The sequence below is a fragment of the Mauremys reevesii genome, linkage group 1, assembly GCF_016161935.1.
Source record: "Mauremys reevesii isolate NIE-2019 linkage group 1, ASM1616193v1, whole genome shotgun sequence".
NCBI classification, from domain to species: Eukaryota; Metazoa; Chordata; order Testudines; family Geoemydidae; genus Mauremys; species Mauremys reevesii.
In genome coordinates this window covers 190,797,785-190,821,306 of record NC_052623.1, presented here as the reverse complement: position 1 = coordinate 190,821,306, position 23,522 = coordinate 190,797,785, and the positions used below count along the sequence as shown (strand labels likewise).

Genomic DNA, 23,522 nt, shown 5'->3' with positions numbered 1-23,522 from the left:
GTGTGTGAAGTCCTCCTGTATGGGTAACCAGACGTCTAAGTCGGGACAGTTCCCTAAACGAACGCCGGCTCATTTTATGTATTTAGGATGGGTCCAGACTCCTGTAAATTTCTGGAAAAATGGTCTAGGCTAACTCAGGGGGATCCCAAAACTCAGTGGCCACTGTTAAAATCTTGGAACAAGACCGAGTGGACGTCTTAAAGGACAAACTCGGCCAACCTAAAACTAAATTGGCTAAAGAAGAGGTTAATTGTTTCATTCAGTGGTGGGAAGAGGCAAATCGTAGCTGGACAAAATCAAAAACTCGCCTCTCTCAAATATTCAAATAATAAGTTGAAAGCTTTATTAAAAGCCTCCTCTCCCACTACCAGACCGAGCGCTCCCCTTTACCCCGTTCTCAAAAACCCACCCTGGATCGATCCAACCCCCTTAATACTCCCATCTCATTGTAAAAAGGACAAAAAGCCCCTTGTTCTGTTCCCCTTTGTTGTCTGCCTCAAAAACTGATTCTTTAGTGTTCCACTACCAATTCAGCAAAGAAGGTGGGCTCCTCAACTAGCCCCCACCCTTCCTGGTCCCTTTCCTTCAACATTTATTTCAAAATTGTGAAGTGACCACAATATCACTCACAAACGGTTCATTGGAAAAAAAAAAAAAAAAAAAAAAGCAGGATCAGGCCCAGAAAAGCAGGCAAGCAACAGATAAAGAAACTGAAAAACAGGTTGGAAGCCCTAAGGGCATAGTGTAAGGAGTAAGAAAAGCAGTAAGTGCAGGCATGAACCCCTGGAACAATACTTAAAGAGGTGATAAAGGTGTTATTTTGGGAGATAAACAAGTGATTTATGGAGAGTGAAAAGTTAACTCTACAAAGGCTGGAGAGAATTAAGCAGTTAAACTTTGTGAAAATGTTAAAAAGGACCATGTTAAAGAGAGAATTCTTGGTTTCTTTGCAGCCATTCTGAAGGGAAAATGGGCCCTTTTCCAAAAGAGTGCCTGTAAATAATCCAAATATATAGAGAGCTATGTAAAAAAAAAAAAAAAAAGTGTAAAGGAATGTTAAGGAAAAGAAAATGTGTATGTATCTATTTGTCTGTGAAAATATGTAAAGTTCTAAAAATCTAAACCAGCACATCTGGTTTGTAAAACTCCTGTTTTGTAGGTGTAAGATAAATTGGTTTTGTTTTTGTTTTTAATGCCACTAAAAATTCATTTGACTCTTAATTCAAAGTTGCAAAACTGACAGACCTTTTTGCAAGACACAGGTAATTAGTGTTGTTTGGCTTTGGGATTTAGCATTTAACCCTTAAGGGGTAACTTGATTCTTTATAAAATTTAAAATGTTTTTTAAATAAAAACCAAGTCATGGCTGCAATAGGGCAGTCAAAATCAGGAGAATAGGGAGAGATTCTGGAGTCTTTTTGTTTGGTTGGTTGGTTGTTTTTTTTTTTTTTTGGTAACAATAGCAGATAAGAGCTGTAGTGAAAGAATAAAAAAAAAAAATTAACAGTGCCCCTCTGAAGCAACAGCAGAGGTGAGGTGCATAAAACAAAAAGAAGCAATGTTAAAAATACTGAGCCTTAAAATGGCTCTGTGTAATCAGACTGTCACTTTTGATAAGGTTTTAATACATCTGTTAAAGCAAAGAAAAAAATAATTGTTTAATACTGCATCCAGTTATATTGATAGGTATGTCTCCAGTACGGTAAGACAAAATTTGTTAAGTGAAGAAATTGTTAAAATTGCACACCAACAGGCTCTGGAAGCAAAGAGATGGAAAGTTAGCCCACTCAACAGATTGCACCTGGGATCCTTCTGGCTACCTCAAACCTCAAGCCAGTGGGCTGGGGAGGAAGGGAAACTATTGGACACTAAAGGTTGTACCAAGTGAACTCCTCAAAAGTGGGTATGCTTATCCATGCCTGTTGCTCCAAAGCCCTGTAGTAAAGACATCTCACTAGGATCCTGTATGTGGAATAAAATTAATAATTAGACCAAAGTATTGTATAATGGGCAATGTGTACGTTAATTCTTGGAAAGAAGTGTTTTAAAAGAATAAAAGTGTTAGCAACCTACCAGTAGACAAATGTACATGTAATGTAAGTACTGTGTTTACCAATAATCACATTTACTATTTGCCACAACCAAAAAGTCTCAGCTTACTGTAAGCACTGATTTAGCTGAGTTCTCTATCAGTCGTGGCATTAAATGGCAAACAGTTACCAATTATCTGTTTAAAAAGGTAAAAAGGTAACATAGTTCCTAAAAACAAACAAACAAAACAATGTGGGAAACAGAACCATTCATATTATCTGGATGGACTCCCACAACTACTGGCATACTAATGTTACTACCCCTAATTGTTTTTGGTTTTAAATTGTATGTGTTTAACTGAAATGTTTAAAATATGCTGGTGAATAAAAGAAATGTATGCAAAGCTAGAGCCTCAGGCCCAAATCACCTCCCAGTATTTTTACTACATAAGAAGTGACACTGGCAATTGATAATCTTAGTGTCAAAAGGGGGATATGTAGGAGCTGGACTTTATAATGTATAATTTGATTTCATCCTGCTAGCCATCCTTTTTGAATAGCAGAAAGAAATGACCCTCTGGGACTATAAGATTCTGTTTTCCCATATGCATTACAAATTGGGCCCTCTCTAACTCTTTGTTTTAAGATTTAGGTAGTAAGAGACAGGATTCTCTATTGTGTCTATGTTAAGTAAATTAGAAAAACATTGAAGGCCTGGGTCTCAATGTAAATTGTCTTGGTTATTAATTGTAAAACTTAGCAAGGTTTAATTTGCAATGCCTTTTTGCTCGATATAAAATACTACTGTTCGTATTCTCAATCTGTTTGTGTGAATGAGGAATGAATGCATCAGGAAAAGATAAGGTGTGAAGGCCATTGTTATAGCCAGAGTCAAGGAAAGAAGCAAAAAGACTTAAAGAGTATCAAAGAATCATCAGGCACTGCTTACTACCCAGACAGCTGTTAAACTGTCTGGCATCCGCAGCATGAATACATGCTTTGCCGTGTAAGAATGCACCACCCCCAGCGAACCAATCATCACCTCAGGACCACGCAGAGTCAATTTTGACTCCAGAAGATGACGCAGAGGAACAGCCTGCAATACCTTACAATCTACGTTCTCATAAGGGTTGCCAGAAGCAGACGACTACCTAAAGCAAGGCCCAAGAAAAAGCAGTAGTGAGCCTAGCGCCTGCTGCCTGGTGGACATAAAACTGTGACTACAGTTCCCTCAGTTGAGGTTGTCAGAACCAGAAGGGCCCTGCCTCCAACATGCGCCTCTGGTGGTGCCTGTTCCTCGGCTGTTGGTGTCTGAAGGTCTGGGGAGTCCACAATGACAATTCTTTTATCCAGCAGCAAGTGTGGATAGCTCAGACCCTTAATATTTCTAAATGCTGGGTCTGCAGCCACATCCCAGCCCACTCTCAAACTGATGTTCCTGTCTTGGCTATCCCACTCAATTCCCCAGACCTCACTGGAGGACCTTGTCCGTTTAACACAATATGGAACAGTAATGACACCTGGGAAGAGACTATTGGCAGTTCCTTTAACCCACTTGGGGGAGTAATACACCAGGCAAAAAAAAAAAAAGGCTACTGAGGTTAAAACAAGTAGTTAAAATAATGGCAAATAAAACTGGAGAAAGTTTAAGAGCCCTGGCCAAAGAAACAGGGGCAATCCGACAGGTGGCCTCCAAAACCGTCAGGCATTGTACATAGTGCTGGCGGCCAAAGGAGGGACCTGTGCTCTCATTGGAAAACAATGTTGTGTGTTTATACCTGATGATACCAATGAGGTAATAGATCATGCTAGCCACTTAGAACAAATCGCATATCTTCCCCATGAAGAGCCAAGTTCTTTATGGAAGTGGCTAAGTATTCTCTGGCATAGGAAACTGGTTGTTTCAGGGAGCCCTGACTATCCTGTTTGGAATCCTAATAATTTTTGTATGTTTTCAGTTAGTCTCCTGTTGTACCCAAAATTGTGTAAGGCATGCCACTCAGGTGACTGCCCCAGAACAGAGTGCTAATATGATGATTTTGAATATTGCTGATGAACAAAGAGATAAAGAACGGTTAATATGTGGAACCCTGTAAAATTTTGGTCATGGCGTGAGCTTGACCAAAAGGAGGGATTGTGAAAGTAGAATGAATTATATTGTAAAAATAAGAATGGATTAAAGAAATGTTGTATGTACCTTTAAGCAGAAATAAGAAATGTTGAAATACAGGTGCCAGGAAAAGAAACATTAGGCATAAACAATGGTGCTAATGGCGAAACATTAACAGAAGATGGGTAATAGTTAGTAAGGAAATAAGATATGCATGCCTAGCCCAGGTTAACTTATCTGATTCTGCTTCCTTTGTTACCTTGTTAAGTTCTCACCCTTTTATCTGTATAAATAAGATAGTTTGTGTCTTGCATGGTGCTCACATTATCTGGGTGTTATTAGCAGAGCGCTGTGCTAATAAAACAGAGTGGTCTGACAAACTGTGAGTCCTGAGTCTAACTTTGACAGTAGTGATCAATGGCTCGATGTCTAGGTGGCAGCCGGTATCAAGCGGAGTGTCCCAAGGGTCGGTCCTGGGGCCGGTTCTGTTCAACATCTTCATTAATGATCTGGAGGATGGGATGGATTGCACCCTCAGCAAATGCGCAGATGACATTAAACTGGGGGGAGCGGTAGATATGCTGGAGGGTAGGGATAGGGTCCAGAGTGACCTAGATGACTTGGAGGATTGGGCCAAAAAAAATCTGATGAGTTTCAACAAGGACAAGTGCAGAGTCCTGCACTTAGGATGGAAGAATCCCATAGAATCATAGAATATCAGGGTTGGAAGGGACCTCAGGAGGTATCTAGTCCAACCCCCTGCTCAAAGTAGGACCAATCCCCAGACAGATTTTTGCCCCCGATCCCTAAATGGCCCCCTCAAGGATTGAGCTCACAACCCTGGGTTTAGCAGGCCAATGCTCAAGCCACTGAGTGATCCCTGCCCCCCAAGCACTGCTACCGACTGGGGACCGACTGGCTAAACGGCAGTTCTGCAGAAAATGACTTGGGAATTACAGTGGACGAGAAGCTGGATATGAGTCAACAGTGTGCCCTTGTTGCCAAGAACGGTAACGACATAGGAGCATGGCCAGCATATCAAGGGAAGTGATTATTCCCATCTATTCAGCACTGGTGAGGCCACATCTGGAGTATTGCGTCCAGTTTTGGGCCCCACACTACAAAAAGGATGTGGACAAATTGGAGAGAGTCCGACAGAGGCAATGAAAATGATTATAGGGCTGGGGCACATGATTTATGAGGAGAGGCTGAGGGAATGGGATTATTTAGTCTGCAAAAAAGAAGAGTGGGGAGGGGATGACAACAGCCTTCAACTACCTGAAGGAGGTTCCAAAGAGGATGGAGCTAGGCTGTTCTCAGTGCTGGCAGATGCCTGAACAAGGAGCAATGGTCTCAAATTGCAGTGGGGGAGGTCTAGGTTGGATATTAGAAAACACTATTTCACTGGGAGGGTGGTGAAGCACTGGAATGGGTTACCTAGGGAGGTCGTGGAATCTCCATCCTTAGAGGTTAAGGCCCAGCTTGACGAAGCCCTGGCTGGGATGATTTAGTTGGGGTTGGTCCTGCTTTGAGCAGGGGGTTGGACTAGATGACCTTCTGAGGTCTCTTCCAACCCTAATCTTCTATGATAATGCCCACCACTGCTCCCCTACTCCTTTCCCAAAAAGGGAATGCAGCCTCCCTTTGTTCTCCTCTCACCTCCCCATCCCTTATTGAGTCATATACTATACCCTTCACCAGGTCACAACCAGCCCTACTCCTCTTTCTTCCTTGGTCACAGGCCCTACTAAAGTGCCTTCTTTGCAATCAAAAGCTGATCAGCCGCTCCCTCCCTCTACCTCAGAGTTCTCCAGTTGAGACCCTGGTGCTGATTCTGAAATTGACGTGAAGCTCTGCAATGGGGCTGTGCCTGCACTCAAACTCTGGGGAACTCCTGATTCTGCCCCAAGAGGGCTGAAAAAGCAGAATGAGTATGTGCAGCTCTCAGCACTGTTCTATACTTTCACTGAAGGAAGCTCTCAGCTTCATCATCACCCCCATCTGTCCCAGGCCCTCTCATCCCCAGCTACACTTCATGTACAGCAGTACCATAAGGGATTGAACAATGCCATTCCCTCCCTGTCTCTGACTGCATTCTATGGTAACAGTGTCAAGGGCTAGTATTTCCAGCCTCTCCCTTCCCTTCCCCATATATCCCTTGCTGCTCTCTTTATTGTGCTGACAGAATGGGAAAATTAGAGGCACCTGTCACAAAAGCTATTTATGCACAAGCAGAGAAAAAGGAGAAAAGATGTAATATGTGGGTCTCAGCTCTATTTCATTACCAGCCACCACAATGCCCCCCCCCTTTAAAAAAAGACAAAAAAAAAAACCAGCAGCAAAATGCTTGCTTCATAGCACCATTTGGCCTCCTAGGCAAAATTAAGGCCTGAAATACTTCAGACCTTTTCCACAGGAGTTGATGGGTAATCAAAATATTGTACATTTCACATTCAAAAATTTGAAATTGCTTATATATTGCACAGAAAATCAACTGACGTGGGAGTAATGGCAGGGAAAAACTTTAAATTGCGTCTTATTGTACAGTGAAACGTTGGGACAGAATTCCTAAATCAGACAGCAATCGGCTGGTTTGCTGATTTCTCTGGCTCTTAACTATAAATATCCTACTTCTAGCAGCAATATATAGGATGAATAAACTTTCTTTTGGAAATTCCATTTAAATTATAGCTCCTATTAAGTGAAACTAAAATCTTTATTCATTGTAACTAAATTCTTCACTATACTATCATTCAGGCATTTTACTTAAAGTAAAAACTGAAGTCATCAGTTTTATTTACAAATCCCTAGGTCCAGAGATGGAGTGGAATGAACATGAGGTATGACTAGGAAAAGTGGTTGAGTTTAGGTTGGTCTTAGCTAACACGTGCTAGACAAACCCAATCTAAATTCCACCATTTTCCTAGTGTACATCTACTGCCCTCATATCTCATAAAATTCTTGCCTCAGCTAGACTTTAAATAACCTGCATTTTCTTGCTGTGTAGTGTCTCTTGTCTAATACAAATAAATGTTCAGATACAGAAAATTAGTTCTTAGTTTTAAGTACCATTTGCCTTGAGCAGAATAAAAAAAAGAAGATCCCACTCAGAAGAGTTCATCACAGGTGCCCATGAATAAGTAAAATCAGGAGAGCCTTTTCCATTAGGATTTGTAGTTATATTAGAAAACTTAGTAACATTCTTTTTCACTCTGGGTCTCTCAAACCACAGAAACATATGGCCCATTCAAACTAAGTGAATATTATATTAGAACACCATCTGGACTGGCAGGGAATTCTATTATGTATGCACATTTTCATCCTCCCAAGATATATTGTGTAACTATTAAGAGGGCTTACCCTTGATTACACGTTTTATCAGCTGCATATGTTCTAAATTAAAAAAAAATCTTGGTTTCACTTTTTATTTTGCTAAATTGTGGTTAGCCCTGGTGAAATAGTACAATATAAGTGTTTTTACCTGGTTTCTTTTTTGTAAGAATTTTTTTAGGGTTTACCTGAAAATTGATAAATTATGTTGCTACTATTTTTTTCCAGAGAGCAAAAAAATTTAACATTTCTCACTCACAAGTTGGCACGCATCATCAGCTGCATCTTCAGTTCATGGTCCATCATATTGCTTAGTAAGTCTGTACTAATTTTGAAATACTAGATACATGCAGCTGTAGGAACTCAAGTGGTTTCTCGGTTGGGGTGGGGAAGAATAGTCAATGCAAACTGAATGCCTTCAATTTGCAAGCTGTCAGACAGACATGAATCAAAGTTTAAGCCACCAACCTTTCAGTTATTCCTGGGGGAATTCTGTGCCAAAAAGATGAAAATTCTGCACACAATATTTTAAAATTCTGGATATTTTATTTGCCAAAACACCACAATATAATTATGCCAGTTTCAATTATTTTGGTAATTTATTTCAAAATATCTGTCAGCAAGTGTGTCTGTAGCAATACAGACCAAAAAAAAGATTCTGGTAAAAAAAATTTTTTTTGACAAATAGATTCCTTGCTAGACATATTAATACAGAACTTTGAGTAATTCATTTAAATTAGAATACAGAATTGTATTTCCCACACCCATCAGAAGCAGTGAAAATGCTTGGAGGTGTCAGGGGTAACAGAGGAGCTGAGGGAGAGGGAAGGAGGCTGGAGTGAACCTGGAGGGTTGTTGGGTGTGGGTGTGAAAAATATCAAATAGGCTTTTTTAGGAAGGGAAGGGGCAGCATTGTTAGGGAGTTGGGGAGCCTCCCCCATGCAGACCTTAGCTGATCCGATCCCAAGCCTCTTCCATTCACTTAGGTACATCTGCCTCTGTCCCCGCAACCTCATCCCCATGTGTCCCTGCAGTCCCCCTCCCCCATCCCCATGTGGCCTTGCACCCCCACTTCCATTCAGCTTCTGGCTCAACACTGTCACCCCACTAGCTCCTACGCCCGCACTCCCAGTCTGTCCCCCCAACAAGCCATCCTGAACCCCAGTCTGTGACCCCAGCAGCCCCATGTGCCCCACTCTGCCCTAACCTGGCTCTGCATGCTGAGTGCTGTGATGAACTTCTATTCCCGGGGATATTCTGTGCCACTATCCGCGCACACAATATTTTTCCCCCACAGAAAATATTCTGCCCTAGAAGTGCTGCAGTTCCACCTTTTGCTCATCACACGCCACTATGGCACCAGAACAGCCTGCTTCATTCATGCTGTTGGCTGTTATGGCGATACAGTGGCCTCTGGCGAGCAAAAGGTGAAACTGCAACACTTCTTGGGCAGAATGTATTTTCTGTGGAAAAAAATAAAATTCTGCGGGACACATGAATTCTGCATGTGCACAGTGGTGCAAAATTCCCCCAGGAGTAAACTTACACTGGGCTCGCAGCAAAATATAATTAACAAACAGCCTACGTAAGACAAGATCCGTATGTATGGACCTCATCTACACTCTTAAAATCTCCTACCACTGCAGTTCCACAAGTTGTAGCAACAGTACACATGCTAGTGTAACAGGTGTTTTTTTTATCTGTCATCTAATACTGCTATGAGCTGTACTACTAGCAGTACAATAGTGGAAGGTTTAAGAATCATAGAATCATAGATTATTAGGGTTGGAAGGGACCTCAAGAGATCATCTAGTCCAACCCCCTGCTCGAAGCAGGACCAATCCCCAATACCCTAAATGGCCCCCCCAAGGATAGAACTCACAACCCTGGGTTTAGTAGGCCAATGCTCAAACCACTGAGCTATCCCTCCCCCCAGAATGCAGGAGTCGTGACTTGCCATCCTTGCTCTAACCTTCTAAAAGCCCTTTCATTAGCGGGTGCAGGCTGTTAAGAGCCTCATTTTCATCAGAAGCAGCAGATGGGGAAAAGAGGAATATGACTACTGATTCCTCCTTCTGCTTTCCCCATCCAGCCACAGCAATTAACACAATAAGCCCCCAGTGTTCCCACTCCACCAGCAGGCCACTCCAGCTTCTTCTCAGAGTGGCAACATATAAAGACTCCAACCCATGAGAGTTAGCGATACCTCACAGAATCCATCTTCACTGCTCACCAATACCAGAATTAAACATGATCTTTCTCAGAGAGTCTGGCCAATGACATCACCCAGACTTGGGACCAGACTGGACTCGAATGGAGTTGGACTTTGGAATGGCAGTGGTTACATTTTTGTTGACTCAAGGGAGGGCACTAGGACAATTGCTCGGCTGCCAGACTCCCATTTTGTCTCATGAAAAGTACAAGGACACTTCTTAATGGTAAATGGGGGAGAGGGTTTCAACAAGAGAAGACAATTATAATGAACAGTATTAGGTTAATGTTAATTATGGTAATATAATAAATACCAAGGAGTGAACTTTTAATATAGCATGTTAAAAAAATACATGTATCTAAGAAACCTAACAAAAAACTAAATTCAGACAGTATTTTAACACACCAGAGAAGTTTAAAAACAAAAATAGTCACAGGTTTAAGAACAGAAACTAACTGTGGGTAGGCAAAGCAGCAATTGCAGACATTAAAAAAAGAAAAAGCCCTGATCCCTTTTGCCTGTAAAATATTCCAATGTTTGTAAAGTGCCTAGAATATTGTGCAATACTACAGTCTTCATACTGATTTGGAGCTAGAAATTAATACCCCTCAGACTTGAGTTTCCCACTTCTCGGTGTACAAAGCTTAAAGGAAAAAAGGCAATGTGTATTTTCCACTGTTCAGCACTACCTACAGCACCAATGCCATCCCAGATTCCTAGGTATATTTTTCATCCACTGCCTGAAGTGAAATTAATGTGGCTCAAAAGGCTTTGCATCTGTAAATCACAGCAGGAATGGCACTCAAAGCCCTCTGATGTATCAACATAATTGCAGGACAACCAGTAGAAAAACAGACAGGATCAGGAACTCCAAGGATGCAGGTAGGAGATTCAGACTAAAAGGAAAGTAGGAGTGGGAAGGAGTCTCTCTGGGAAGGCATAGTAGCATCTTTGCAGTGGGTTAACTATATGGCTAAGCAAGCAGCTGGCTTTTGGGTAATTTAAATATTTAACATTTATTCCTAGACAGTAGTTCACACTGCCATAGCTTATCTTCTCAACTGTGTGTGGATTAAAGAACTGGAGGCATTTTTAATAAAAATAGGGGTTGCCCTGCTATTAGCAGCCAAATTTCTACCTTCTATGCTTTTGTATGCTGGTTTGTCTGTCTAGTGTCATCTTGTACCGCACAAGAAGAGAAGAAGAACAATCTTTGTGGTTAAGACTCTGGATGGGAGGTTCAAAAGATCAGGGTTCAGTTCCCAGCTCCACTACAGATTTCCTGTGTGACACTGGCCAAGTCATTTACTCTGTGCCTCAGTTCTACATCAATTTAGATCAAGTGCTTCTACATTAGTGATCTGTACTTGTTTCACTAGATCAGTTTTTGAAATAGATTTAGTTAAACCAATAGACTTTACCATTATGGAGAAAAGCTTAGTCTTCTCCGATCTAAAGACGGAGCAGTGGTTTTCAATACACTTACACACACACCTTATAACTAAAACATCACCATCAATTTGAAATATAGTCAACTTCAAACATTAAGTTTTAAGAGTAGTTTCAGGTACAACATACCTACTCTCAAATCTCCCTGCTGGCTTTTGTGGTTTTATGATATTGTGTTATGGAGGAAAAAAACAAAACCTCACTCTCTGTTGCTATGTAAAAGGCCCACACAAATTGGGGAAACAGTAAAATTGGCTGTACACAACATAAATCAAAAACAGAAAAAGTAATTCCTCTGATCTTTCAATTATAGGAAACGTAACTGTTGATTGTAGCAGTAATATGTAAGAAAAATATATCCAGAAGACCAGAAGTTTGATTTTTAAGTTGACGGATCCTTAAGTATTAATACAATAGTGACTGCAGATTAAACAAAATTTAAGTATCTCTTGCTCTGACCCAAAACTGTTCATTCACCTCACCCCACACTAACATCCCTCTTGGCTTTGGGAAATTTCTTCCCTCCTCCCCATAGCAGTCTGACTAACCTGTCTCCCTTCCTAATGAATTACAGGAGGTTTACCAGCTAGAGGAGGTGCCTTGGGGAACAGCTTCTATCAGACAGTCCAGCTGTAATTGTCTCCTCTCTTCCACTACCTCCCAACATGACAAGAGGGAGGGGAAAGGGGAGACTTGCAACTGAGTTTAAGTCAGCAGTAGCACTACCAACTCTGTTCTTGAGGCACTCCACAAAAGAACCACTTGTACTTTGCCAGCATGAATACTGGTCTGAAAGAATCAGAAGAGGTTTATCAGACTAGCACCAGCAGTTGAGAAAGATATTTCTCTAAGGCCAAGGGGCATTAATGGTAGATGGGGGGGGGGGGGGACATGACTGGAGGCATGCATGGCCCCCAAGCCTCACCCAATAGCTATTCTCCCACTACAGCATCTTACGTAGGCAAGCACTCCTGTCCCTCCACTTGCCCATCCAAGCCTCTATGCCCCTATAAACTGCTTATTTCCCCATTCAGCTCCCACACAGACATTAACTTTCAAGCATTATTATTGGTGTTTGGTCCCATCCCCTCTGAGAAAAGAGGGGGCTGGGCAGGAACACTGCTGTGGTGGGAATGAGTTCAGAAAACGACAAGTGCCATGGAGTATATCTGTTCTGAAAAACCCTAATAGTTTTTCACAGAGGAGATGCAGTCATAAGTTACAAGAATTTTTCTACAGGGGAAAAGTTGTTTCAGTAACTTACTGAGGGTCATTGCACTACAGCCCCTTTGACAAGACAGATGATTTGGCAGAGCAGAAATCTACACTGCACTTTCCATCTCCCACGGCTCCTCCTAGTTCAATACAAACTTCTTCCCATTTCCCCCACATATAATGTAATACTTTTTGAATACTTATTACTACTTTTAATTTACAGCATCTCAAAACGTAAAGGAACTAACCCATTTAATATCTTTCATCCAAAATACCAAAAAGGCATCAGCCACCCACAAACATTTTAAAGTACCTTTACAGCTGCACTTCAAAAATTTAATAAGTTTCCTGACTTAAGGAAATTCATAACACAATCAGTATGTCAGAAGAAAAAAATCAACATTGTACAAATACTACGTTCTACCTCCTACAATTATTCTCAAAGCTGTAAAAGGAGCCAACTTCCATCCCAATGAATTTTACAATACAACACTTAGCTAACTTTCACTTTAATAAGTAAATGAGGCTCCTGGAGACTACAGGTTCCAGCCTGCAGTGCTCCATCTTCATTTCAACACCGCCACATTCCATGCCAGGGATCAGCAACCTGTGGCATGTGGCCCGCCAGGGTAAGCCCCCTGACAGGATAGGACAGGAGTTTGTTTACCTGCCGCGTCCACAGGTTCAGCCGATCACAGTTCCCATTGGCCATGGTTCGCCGTTCCAGGCCACTGGGGGCTGCGGGAAACAGCGCAGGCCAAGGGATGCGCTGGCCACAGATTCTCACAGCCCCCATTGGCCTGGAATGGCGAACCACAGCCAGTGGGAGCCACGATTGGCCAAACATGCGGACACAGCAGGTGAACAAACTGGCCGGGCCCGCCAGGGGCTTACCCTAGCGAGCCGTGTGCCAGAGGTTGCTGATCCCTGTTCTATGCTGAGACACAAGTTTAAACTGTTTGTTACTTATAAAGTCCAAAATAGTTTGGGAACTGCCTACTTAACAGCACTTCTTACCTAGGATACTGCCACAGTTGTGATCAGCAGTCGTTAATGCCAACAATATCTAAGGGGTAGTCTACAGTGGCTATGCTAAAGCGCTGCGACGGCACTTTAACGTGCCTTGTGTGGTCATGGCGCAGCACTGAGAGAACTCTCCCAGCGCTCTAAAAAAAAAAAAAACCCACCGCAACGAGGGGCATAGCTCCCAACACTGGGGCGCTGTTTACACTGGCGCTTTACAGCGCTGCAACTCACTGCGCTCCGGGGGGAGGGGGAGTGTCACTCCCCTGAGCGAGAAAGTTGCAGCACCGTTAACTGCCAGCATTGACAAGCCCTTAGCATAAAAAAACAGAGAAGGCTGGTTCAAGAATTTGAATTCTACTCCCAGCTTAAACCAATGGAGTCCAGATTTCTCAAACTTCTAGAGTCCAATGAAAAGCTTTTCCCTTGCCTCCAGTTTTAGAGAAGGGAGTGAATGAAAGCAGAAGAGATGATATATGGGGATTAGCACTTGTACCATCTCATGTATAAGCAGTCCATACTGCATTATGCATTAAGTATTATGCATTTTGTGTATTTATAATTTGTATGTGTTAATTATGTAACAAAAATTAGTGCTAGGGATAGGTATGGTAAACCATGCTGAAACAGGGCAGTCTCCTTGGGCCATGCTTCCATGATTGCGGCTGCAATCTACTCCATTTTATGTAAACTACTATAAGTGCAACCTCTGGCTCTTAATAAGTTGTCAGTGTGGTCCATAGCTATGCAGTGCTTCCCTCCTATAAATTGGAGGAGAGATCTTTAAAACAAGGGCAGCCAGATTTGGGGGAAATACTGTAAAATATTGACTATCCATAAAGTAAAGTAAACTTACCTTTCTGCTGTAGGGATTGCTAATTACCAGGTTGGTGTCATCTGAACCTGACAAAATATATTCTCCTGTATCATTCCAGCAAATTGTATTCACCTGTTTTAAATATTTAAACAAAAATTTTAATTGGTTTAGGAAAAATATTTAAAATAGAAAATAAAATAGCCAAGAAATATCTAGATATGCAAATGAAATCATAAAGTTACTTAACCAACTTCAAAATACATAGGGGTGCTTAAATATGTTCAGAGACCTGATTTTCACTACTTGGCCTCACCTTGCACACACATGCTTTCCCATGGCTAGCCACCTGCACATGCAAGTCATGGGGTTTGCAAACAAAAATTCTATTAAATGTGCATGTAGGTGTTGAGAATCTGAATTGATAAGTATTTGATAGTGAAAGAAAAGTGTACAGTGTGTTCAGGTCCGAACTTGCACAGAGAGTGAAGGCTAGGCCAAACCATACCTCCACTGAAAAAAAACAAAAATCAGGCCTTTACTGTGTTACTGAGAAAAAATTTGTTAACATACCAGGCTGAAGAAATTAATCTTTTACCTATATTCTTATTCATATCAAAACTTAAAATCAATGTAAAAAAGTTTACACAAACACACAATATAAAAAGGTCAGTATTTCTATAGACATTGAAAAGTATATTCTAACAGTTGATTCCAACAAGATCTCTTAAGTCATTAAATCTGAGCTGTTAGCATTAAAAAAAGCGGTGATTTTTAACAAATTGTTTGATGAGAATCCACCTGCTTGAAACACGCTGGCACATCTCTCACTACTTGGGCTAATGTATTCTGTAACATTTTTCATATATTCACTATATGCTCCTGCATCTCCCTGCAAGCGCATACCAAAGGCAACAGAGTTTAATTTGCAGTTTATTATGTGAGCTAAGATGTGTACTTTTAGAATGCTCAGCTAACTGGGAAATTGATACTTAAAATTTAGCAGTTGACTAAATTGAGTATTCTTTCATAAAAATAGTTATTTGGCTAATACAGAGAATTCCGGGTTTTGGACACCTTCCCACACCCACCTTTCTAGACTCTGAATTGCCTTCTTTGGTCCCTTGTGGCATCACAAGGGTCCCCTCAGATAAAGTAAGCCTTTCAATAGAGTTTCCGGTACCTATAATTGGTCATATTTGGGTGTTTTACTCCCTAGAATGTATTGCATTCTACAGAATGCTCTGAATCTGGGGTCACAATGTTATCATTATTGCACCTTCAAAGCACTACGTATTCAGGATCTGTTTAACATGTACACACTCACAGCTGCCACACCTTCTCATAAACCTGGTGAAAATCCCATATAGTACTGAAGAAACCTTCCCAGATCTCTCCTGTGAGAAGACTGTGATTATGCTCTTCCAGTAGGGAAAGAAATCAGGTTGGGAGCACTTTGCATTTTATTTCTTTGTAAGTTTTTCCTTAAAAAAAACCCCAAGATTACAGTATTACAAATGAAGATGTAAATAAACTCAAATACAGAAAAATCAAAAGTTTGGACTCTCACAGTAATATGTCTTAGAGTTCAAGTAACAGGAACTTCACTCACTCCTCTGAGACGGTAAGGTCCATAATGAGCAGCCCAACATAGAGGAGCTGACAATAGCCATGAAAACTGTGAAATGTGGAAAGGCAGTTGGACTCAATGGCATACCTAGTGAACTATTACTATTGTGATACCATCCTGAAGTGAAATGGCTGCTTGATTTCTTTCATTCCTGCATGGAGACAATGCAGATACTCAGGCTGCGGAGACAGGCCAAAATGGTTGCACCACTCAACTCACATAAATATAACTGTGCAAAGAAGTTATTGCCCAACATTCTTACTCTGCTCAACCTACAAACTATATGAGTGGATGATAATGGATAGAATAGCACCAATAGTGGAAGGGCAGCTGACTGATGACCAAGCCAGTTTCCGCTCAGGATGTTCATGCTGTGGCCAAGTCGCAAACTTAACTCAATACACTGAAGATGGCTTCAAAACTTGTAAAATGACAGGGGCTGTGTTTATTGATGAGAAGGTTACTCATCTTGTGCAGTAACTAAGGTTCTTCAGAACATGCATGCCTGTGGGTGCTCCACTTTAGGTGTTCGTGTGCCCCTGCACTCATAGTCGGAGACATTTAGTAGCAGTGATGGCTGCGCCTCTGTGCGTGTTGGGTCTGCCTTTGAAGAAGCCACCTTTTGTAATGGCGCCACAGAGCCGTTTGTAGATTGTGGTGCAGAGGCACAAGGTTTTGGTTTCCCCTTACTGCCTGTGTTGGAGCCTGTTCCTGTAGAATCTCTGGCTCTAGCAGTGCTGGGATTTTCTGCTACTTCAGCTCCGGTGCTGACAGCACAGCTGGTGCCAGCACTGGATGGCTGCCCACAGAGCGCCTGTGGATTGTGGCATGGAGGCACAGGGCTCCGAAGTCTCTGTCTGCAGCGGTGCCGGAGCTCTCAGCCATCGGAGCTCCCGGCGCTGACAGCACAGCTGATGCTATTATTATCCGCAGGACGGCTGTGGGGTGGGTTGGTTTTTTTGTTTGGGTTTTTTTTTTTGTTTATTCCTGCGATGGGGACCCAATGTGGGGTTGAAGAAAGCACTCCTGTCCGAAGCTGTGGCTGGCGAAGTGAGGGGCATGGGAGTCCCAAGCCTTATGCCCCAACGCAGGTCTGAGAGACCTCTCCACTCCCTGCCTTTTTGCGAGCCTGAGGCAATGCAACACTTTGTCAGTGCCTGCGTCAGAGGCACTTACACACAGGCAGCAAACACACCGAGTGCGGCTGTCAGAGACAGGCACTGGCACTCCAAGCCTGGAGGCAAGGCGCTGAGAGCCTGGGAAACTGGGCATTCCCATTGGAGGGTGTGGGGGAGCTTTCGCCCTCAAAACGGCTGTTTACCTGAAGTTCCTGGCCATGAGGGGTGTTTTTTTGTTTTTAAACCAAGGAGAAAGGGAAAGGGAAACAAGCTAAGTAGCTACTAATAAGGAAACTAAGTAACTGACTATAACTAATTAACTACAAAGTAGCAAGGTGCTGCTGATTGCTCCGACTGGCAGCCAGGCGCAGTAGAGAAGGAGCTGAGTAGGGACTGGTCGCACAGCGTCGGTTAACTGCCTGCAGCAGCGCGAGGCAAGGACCACGCATGTGTGACCCAACCAGCACTGCTACTAAAAGTCTCCAACTACGAGCGCAGGGGCACATGAACACCTAAAGTGGAGCACCCACAGGGACAGCACTCAAAGAAGAACTATTAGCTGTTTATAACACCTGCATCACACCATGCACTATTTCTGAAATTGGCAAAAATTTTGTGAAATATTAAGATGGTCCAAGGAGTCTGTACTTGATAATCAACACTTCTTAGTTCAGATGGATGGTCAGAAAAATCGATGGCATATTCAACAGAATGAACTACCCCACTATTCAGTGCTATCACCTTTGCTGATTAATGTCTACACCAGAGGTTCTCAAACTGTGGTCCGGGAGCTCCATTCAGGTGGTCCAAGGATAGTTCCCTCTAAGGTGAGAACCCAGGCAGCCGCACATGAGAGAATGAAGGGCCACCCACCTAATTAATGGAGCTGCACAGGCGTGGATCCACTAATTAGGTGCCTGGACCCTGGAAAAGACACACCTGTGAGGTGGTGGCCATAGGGGGAAGGTGGGAGGGGGCATGGGGTGAGAAGAGGGGGTGGGGGAATTTGCAATGTGCAAGGCTACGGCGGCCAGAGAAAGAGGTGACTTTCCCCAGCTCCAGAGCTACAGCTGCCGGGGAGAGATGGCCCTCCTTCCCAGCCTCAGCTCTATGGCTGCTGTGGTGGGGGAGAGACCTCTCTCCTTCCCAGCCCCAGCTCGGGGGCTGCTGAGGTGAGGGAGAAAGGGCACATCCATCGCATTAGAAAGGTAAGACTACTGATATTAAAATGTGAGTTGTGTGCTTCTATTTGTAGAACAAAAAACATTTATTATTAAGGGTTTTTTTATATATAGTGCTTTTATCCAAAGTGCTTTACAATAGTTAGCTAAAGGTACAAACAACATTTGGAGAGATCATTAAGTGGACCTCCGAGACCCTCAGCAATTTTCAAGAGCTCTGCGGGAAAAAAAAGTTTGAGAACCATTGTTCTACACAAATCATCAACCTGAATTCCAATGTGCAAGCATTTCATTTATGCAGCTGATCTTTGCATCATTACCCAGTAAAAAAGATATGAGGACACTAAGCGCATTTTAACTGGTTCCCTGAGCATATTTGGAAAATACTATCATATGTGGTTCCTGAATGCCAATCCTAACAAGACACAAGTGTGCACCTTCCCCTTGAAGCACCATCCTGCCAAGCAAGAACTCCAGCTAATGTGGGATGGTACAATTCGTGAGCACTATAAACATCTGGGTATACCTGAGGGTCACATTAAACCAAACACTGATATTCAAAGAGCATATCAAGATGCTAAAAAAGAAATTAAACTCCAGGAATCATGTTCTCCACAAACTGGCTAACACAAAACAGGGAGCTGATGCCAAAACATTCTGAGTAACCAGACACCCTGTGTTATTAAACTGCAGAGTACTTTGCCCCAGTATGGTCACACTCAAGCCATGCACAAAACTGATACCGAACTCAACTGTCCTTTGGGATCATCACAGGGATTTTGAAACTGACTCCCACATTGTCACTGTAGAGCCACACAGATTGCAACACCACCAGATAGGCAGGACGCCTTCAGTAAGAAGGAGATACAAAAGCAGGTACATGATCCAAGACATCCACTGCATAGACACATTCTACCACCTAAGAGGCTGAAGTCCAGAAAGAACTCTACCTCTGAAAATCCCCTACCCCAAAATACCACTGCTGAAATCTACAGAGTAACAAAATGGCAGGAAATGCCAATGATCTTGGAGAACCTAGTTCCTTCAAAACAATTCCCTCCAGGCACTGACCTCCAATGAAAAAAAATTGGTGTACTCTAATCAGTGAGAGCTGGGGTAGAAAAGTCTGATGACAAAATGGAAATGAAGGAACAACCCCAAATGTGAATAAGGAGAGCCTAGAAAAATACTTGAACACTGCTTGATGCAGTGTCCCCGTCAACATCTTGTTCTCCCAAGGAACAATTCAAGGTACGTGACAACACCAGGTCTTGACTGAGGTTTTTGAGTAATAAACTATGATGATTCTTTAGATTACTGTATTAGTAGTGACACTAATCAAGGCCAAGAAAGCATTTTCATTCTAAAGCCTTCTTTTAATATGTACATAACTTGTTAAAAATATCTTCTTTTGGGCTAGATTGTCTCATTCCCAGTCTGAGCCCAAAAGGCAACATCTGTTTTGATTAAAAGTTTGAAAAAAATAATTTCAGCTATTTGAATATTTTTCTAAGTTTCAAATTTGCCATTTGCAGCTCTCAATAGGGAAAACAACCTTTGCTAAATGTAATTAATTCATTTTAGAACATGTACAGAGTATTAATACTATCATTTTCCTTAACAAAATAAGGATTCATTGATCCAGATGAGCCATGGGCACAGTCATCCACAATAAGAGAGGCACTGATTCAGCCAACATATCTATTTAACATTACACTAATCTGACTGATAAATAGCAATAGTGAAGCGAAGTGGTCAAGCACAGCACAACTTCAAGAGCCAGCTGGCGGCAAAAAAAAAAAAGTGACCAGCATGCTAGTTATTTTCCATCTACAGCCCCTTCTGCATGAAGGATGCTACTGCTGCTCCGGAGGAGCCCACTAATGGTGAATAAAGAGACACTGAAGAGGAAAAAAGAGATAAAAACATTCAAAAAAGAAGGAAGCAGCAAAAATATCATGTATCTATCTTCCTACCTACACACACACACACAAAAGACAGAACAGGGAAGAAGACACTTTGTTGAAGAACAGACGTGCAGAGAAAATGAAAAAAGCAATAGTGATGATCCTAATACTAGCAGCCCACATCAACACAGCAGGAAGACTTCAGTCATTCCTCTTGAATGACGATGTGACAGCACTGGTTCATCCATACATCAGCTCCAGGCTAGACGAATATAATGCTTTCTGCCTAGCCCCAGATAAGTTCATGAAGAAGCCACTTAATTATGATTACCTGAAAGAACGTATGCTGGTGCTTCACAACTTGCACTGGTTTCTCATTCACTACTAAATCCACTTCTTGATTTTGCTACCGATGATTTGTAAGGTAAAGGCCCTTAATGCAACAGGCCCATATTATAATCAGAGACCACTGCTTCTTCCAGCAATTGTAATTAACTACCACACTGTATTTATCAGTGCCCAGAGGGAAAACCTTCTCAACAGCTGACCTAAATCTCTGTAAAAGAGTCCTACCTTTTATCTTCACAGACCACTCTGTAGGACTAATTCCCAAAAGGAATAGATCAGAAAAAACTAACATCCCACTCAAAGGTAGCTACCCACTATTGCTTGCTCTTCTGAACAATTCACACACACACACCTCTACAATAGGCTGTTTAGAATACTTAAGTACCCCAAGAGAAGAAATGGAAGGAAAGGGGAGAAGAAGGGAATATCACTCTTCCAAGAAGTAAATTTAAACCCTAGATCCTAACACTAGGTCTTGCTACACTAATTTAAGTTCTCATTTATGGTGTAAATCAGGTGCAGTACCTGGAGAGGAAAAAATAAGTATAGTACACAACACATATCCCTCTATATTATCACAAGAATTACTGTGCTAAATGTGTATAGAGAAAGGAAAAATTATCCCTTCAGGTGACTCTCTTTCCTCTAATTTAAAATGAAGTATTTCCTCAAGCTGATGAGTCCATTTGGAGATGAATCTTTTACCAGCACTCCTTTAGCACAGCTCCCTTCCTTAAAAAACAACAACAAAACTGGGAGAAAAATATAACATCAAGGTGGTGTACAAATTGTCACCTAAGGCTGCATTTCCTTTCCCATCATGGCAGCTAATGCAGAGAGAACCCATTTTCAACACACTCATTTAGAGTTAATCATCTCCTTACTGATTCATTCAGTCACTTCACTATTCTACAAGGTGCTGATCCTTTAAAACAAGTTGATGCAAAAAAAAGGTGAGAGAGAAGAGAAAAAAAATCACTGTACCTAGTAAAGGACTACAAAGTCTAAGCTCTATGTACTGAGAACAGTTACTAAATTACAAATAAAAAAAACATGAATGTGACAAGGAGTTGCAAAGTCAGGAAAGAGCCATGCAACTTTCACTCTTCCCACATAGGTACATGTAATCAAACGCATAAACACGAAATGGGGAATAACTGGCTAGGCAGTAGTACTGCAGAAAAGGATCTGGGGGTTATTTTGGATCACAAATTGAATATAAGCCAACAAAGGGATGCTGTTGCGAAAAAACGCAAACATCATTGTGGGATGTGTTAACGATATGTAAGACACAGGAGGCAATTGTTCTGCTCTGCTTGGCACCAATGAGGCCTCAGATGGAGTACTGTGTCCAGTGGGGGCACCACTCTTTAAGAAGGATGTGGATGAACTGGAACAAAAATGTAAGGTGTGTAGAAAATATGACCTAAGAGAAAAGGTTGAAAGAATTGGGCATGTTTATTATATTGATAATTGTTTTAAAATATAAACAAGAGAGTGATTAATTGCTTTCTATGTTCACAAAAGGTACGACATGTAGTAATCAGCTTAGTTTGCAGCAAGGGAGATTTAACCAGCGATTCTCAAACTGTGGATTGGGACCCTGAAGTGGTTGTGACCCCATTTTAATGGGGTCCCTAGGGCCAGTGTTAGACTCACTGGTACTTGGGATTGAAGCCGAAACGACTCAGGACTCGGGCTCTGTTGCCCCACCCTCCCTCACCCACCCATAGTAATTGTTGTCAGAAGGGAGTTCAGCAATGAAGTTTGAGAACCGCTGAGATAGATATTAGGAAAAAATTCTAACTATAAGAATAGTCAAGCATTGAAAAAGGTGAAAACCCATAATTGGAGGTTTTTAAGAACAGGTTAGACAAACATCTGTGAAACATTTGTGAGGGATGGTCTAGGTATATTTAATCCAGCCCTCTATTTCTAAGATTCTATGTATTATATCGCAATTTTTAATTACATGCTCACATACTGTTTTTCCCACATGACTCATGCTTCATTCAACATGCAGACTGCATGATGTGTAATGAGACAGTTCAATATTTATTCTTATTCTCACTTTTCAACATGAAGTCCTGCCGCATCCACTAAGCATCAGTCAAACTGACTAATGAGTGCCCTCAGAGTACTGTGCGTGACACTGATGCAAGTTAAAATTATTTTTGGCCAAATATAAAAGATCCATTAGGACATCGACCACATTATCTCCACACAGTTCAAATACACACTGAGTGAGGCAGGAGTCCTTGGGGGGGGGGGAGGGGGGAGCTTGCTCATGTAATCAAAGCCTTTAGCAATTTGATTCTGCAACTTCGATATTCTTTTGTTTATATGGAATTTTTAAGTTTTTTAAAAAGAAAAGTGACAATGCAAAGAAAATTCCATCATGTGGAGCAATAAAAAGCTACATACTGCAAGCGATGTGTACTAATGAGGCAAGGGCTCTTATTTCTTCCTTCCTCCAAGCATCAGATGAAGTAAATCAGGATTCTGAAGGGCACCTCAAAATTACACACACACACGAACATTAGGAGATTGTCATTAAAAAACCTTGCTGTTCATTTAAAAAAAAAAATGCACAACCAAAGTACATTTTAAAAATCCTAACATTGCCAATTCAAAATGCAGCTTCACCAGACCTCCATAAGGCCCATGTCTATTCCAAAAACCATTTCCATGGAAAATTTCAAGTTTTTCTCACTCCCCACTGGGCAGCTGTATCTATTCTTAGATTATTTATTTTTTTGTAATGGTTAAAGTATCCCCCCAACCCTGACCCCATTTTCTTGTACCTGAAAATTACTAAACATTTTTATTCACATTTTAAAAAGAATTCACCTTCAAGAAGATACCAGATTTGAAATATTTCAGCCTAAAAGATGAGTATTTGATAAGGTTATAAACAACTAAAAAAGGACCTTTCATAATGAAAAAACGAATGCAGTCTTAACGGTAAACATCACTACTCACTCCATATAATGATTTATAACACATTTTCATACTTTGAAGAGACTCAGTGAAATAAAATTGTACTTTGTTTTATATGAATCCACATGATGGATTCATTTCAGTACTAAATTGGAAAATTTCTACCAACATCATGTGTATTATTCATTACCTTACAACTGTAACAATAAACATCA

General features: G+C 41.5%; 1 protein-coding gene across 6 annotated transcripts in view; it reads right to left on the bottom strand.

Annotated features, from left to right (window-relative positions):
• Positions 1 to 23,522, bottom strand: part of DCAF6 (DDB1 and CUL4 associated factor 6) — a 158,549-nt gene that overhangs the window by 102,423 nt on the left and 32,604 nt on the right. For all 6 annotated transcript variants that reach the window (XM_039521495.1, XM_039521505.1, XM_039521510.1 and 3 more), the window contains exon 3: positions 14,226 to 14,318. In XM_039521495.1, coding sequence (XP_039377429.1) covers positions 14,226 to 14,318 — 93 coding nt within the window. The remainder of the gene's footprint in view (positions 1 to 14,225; positions 14,319 to 23,522) is intronic.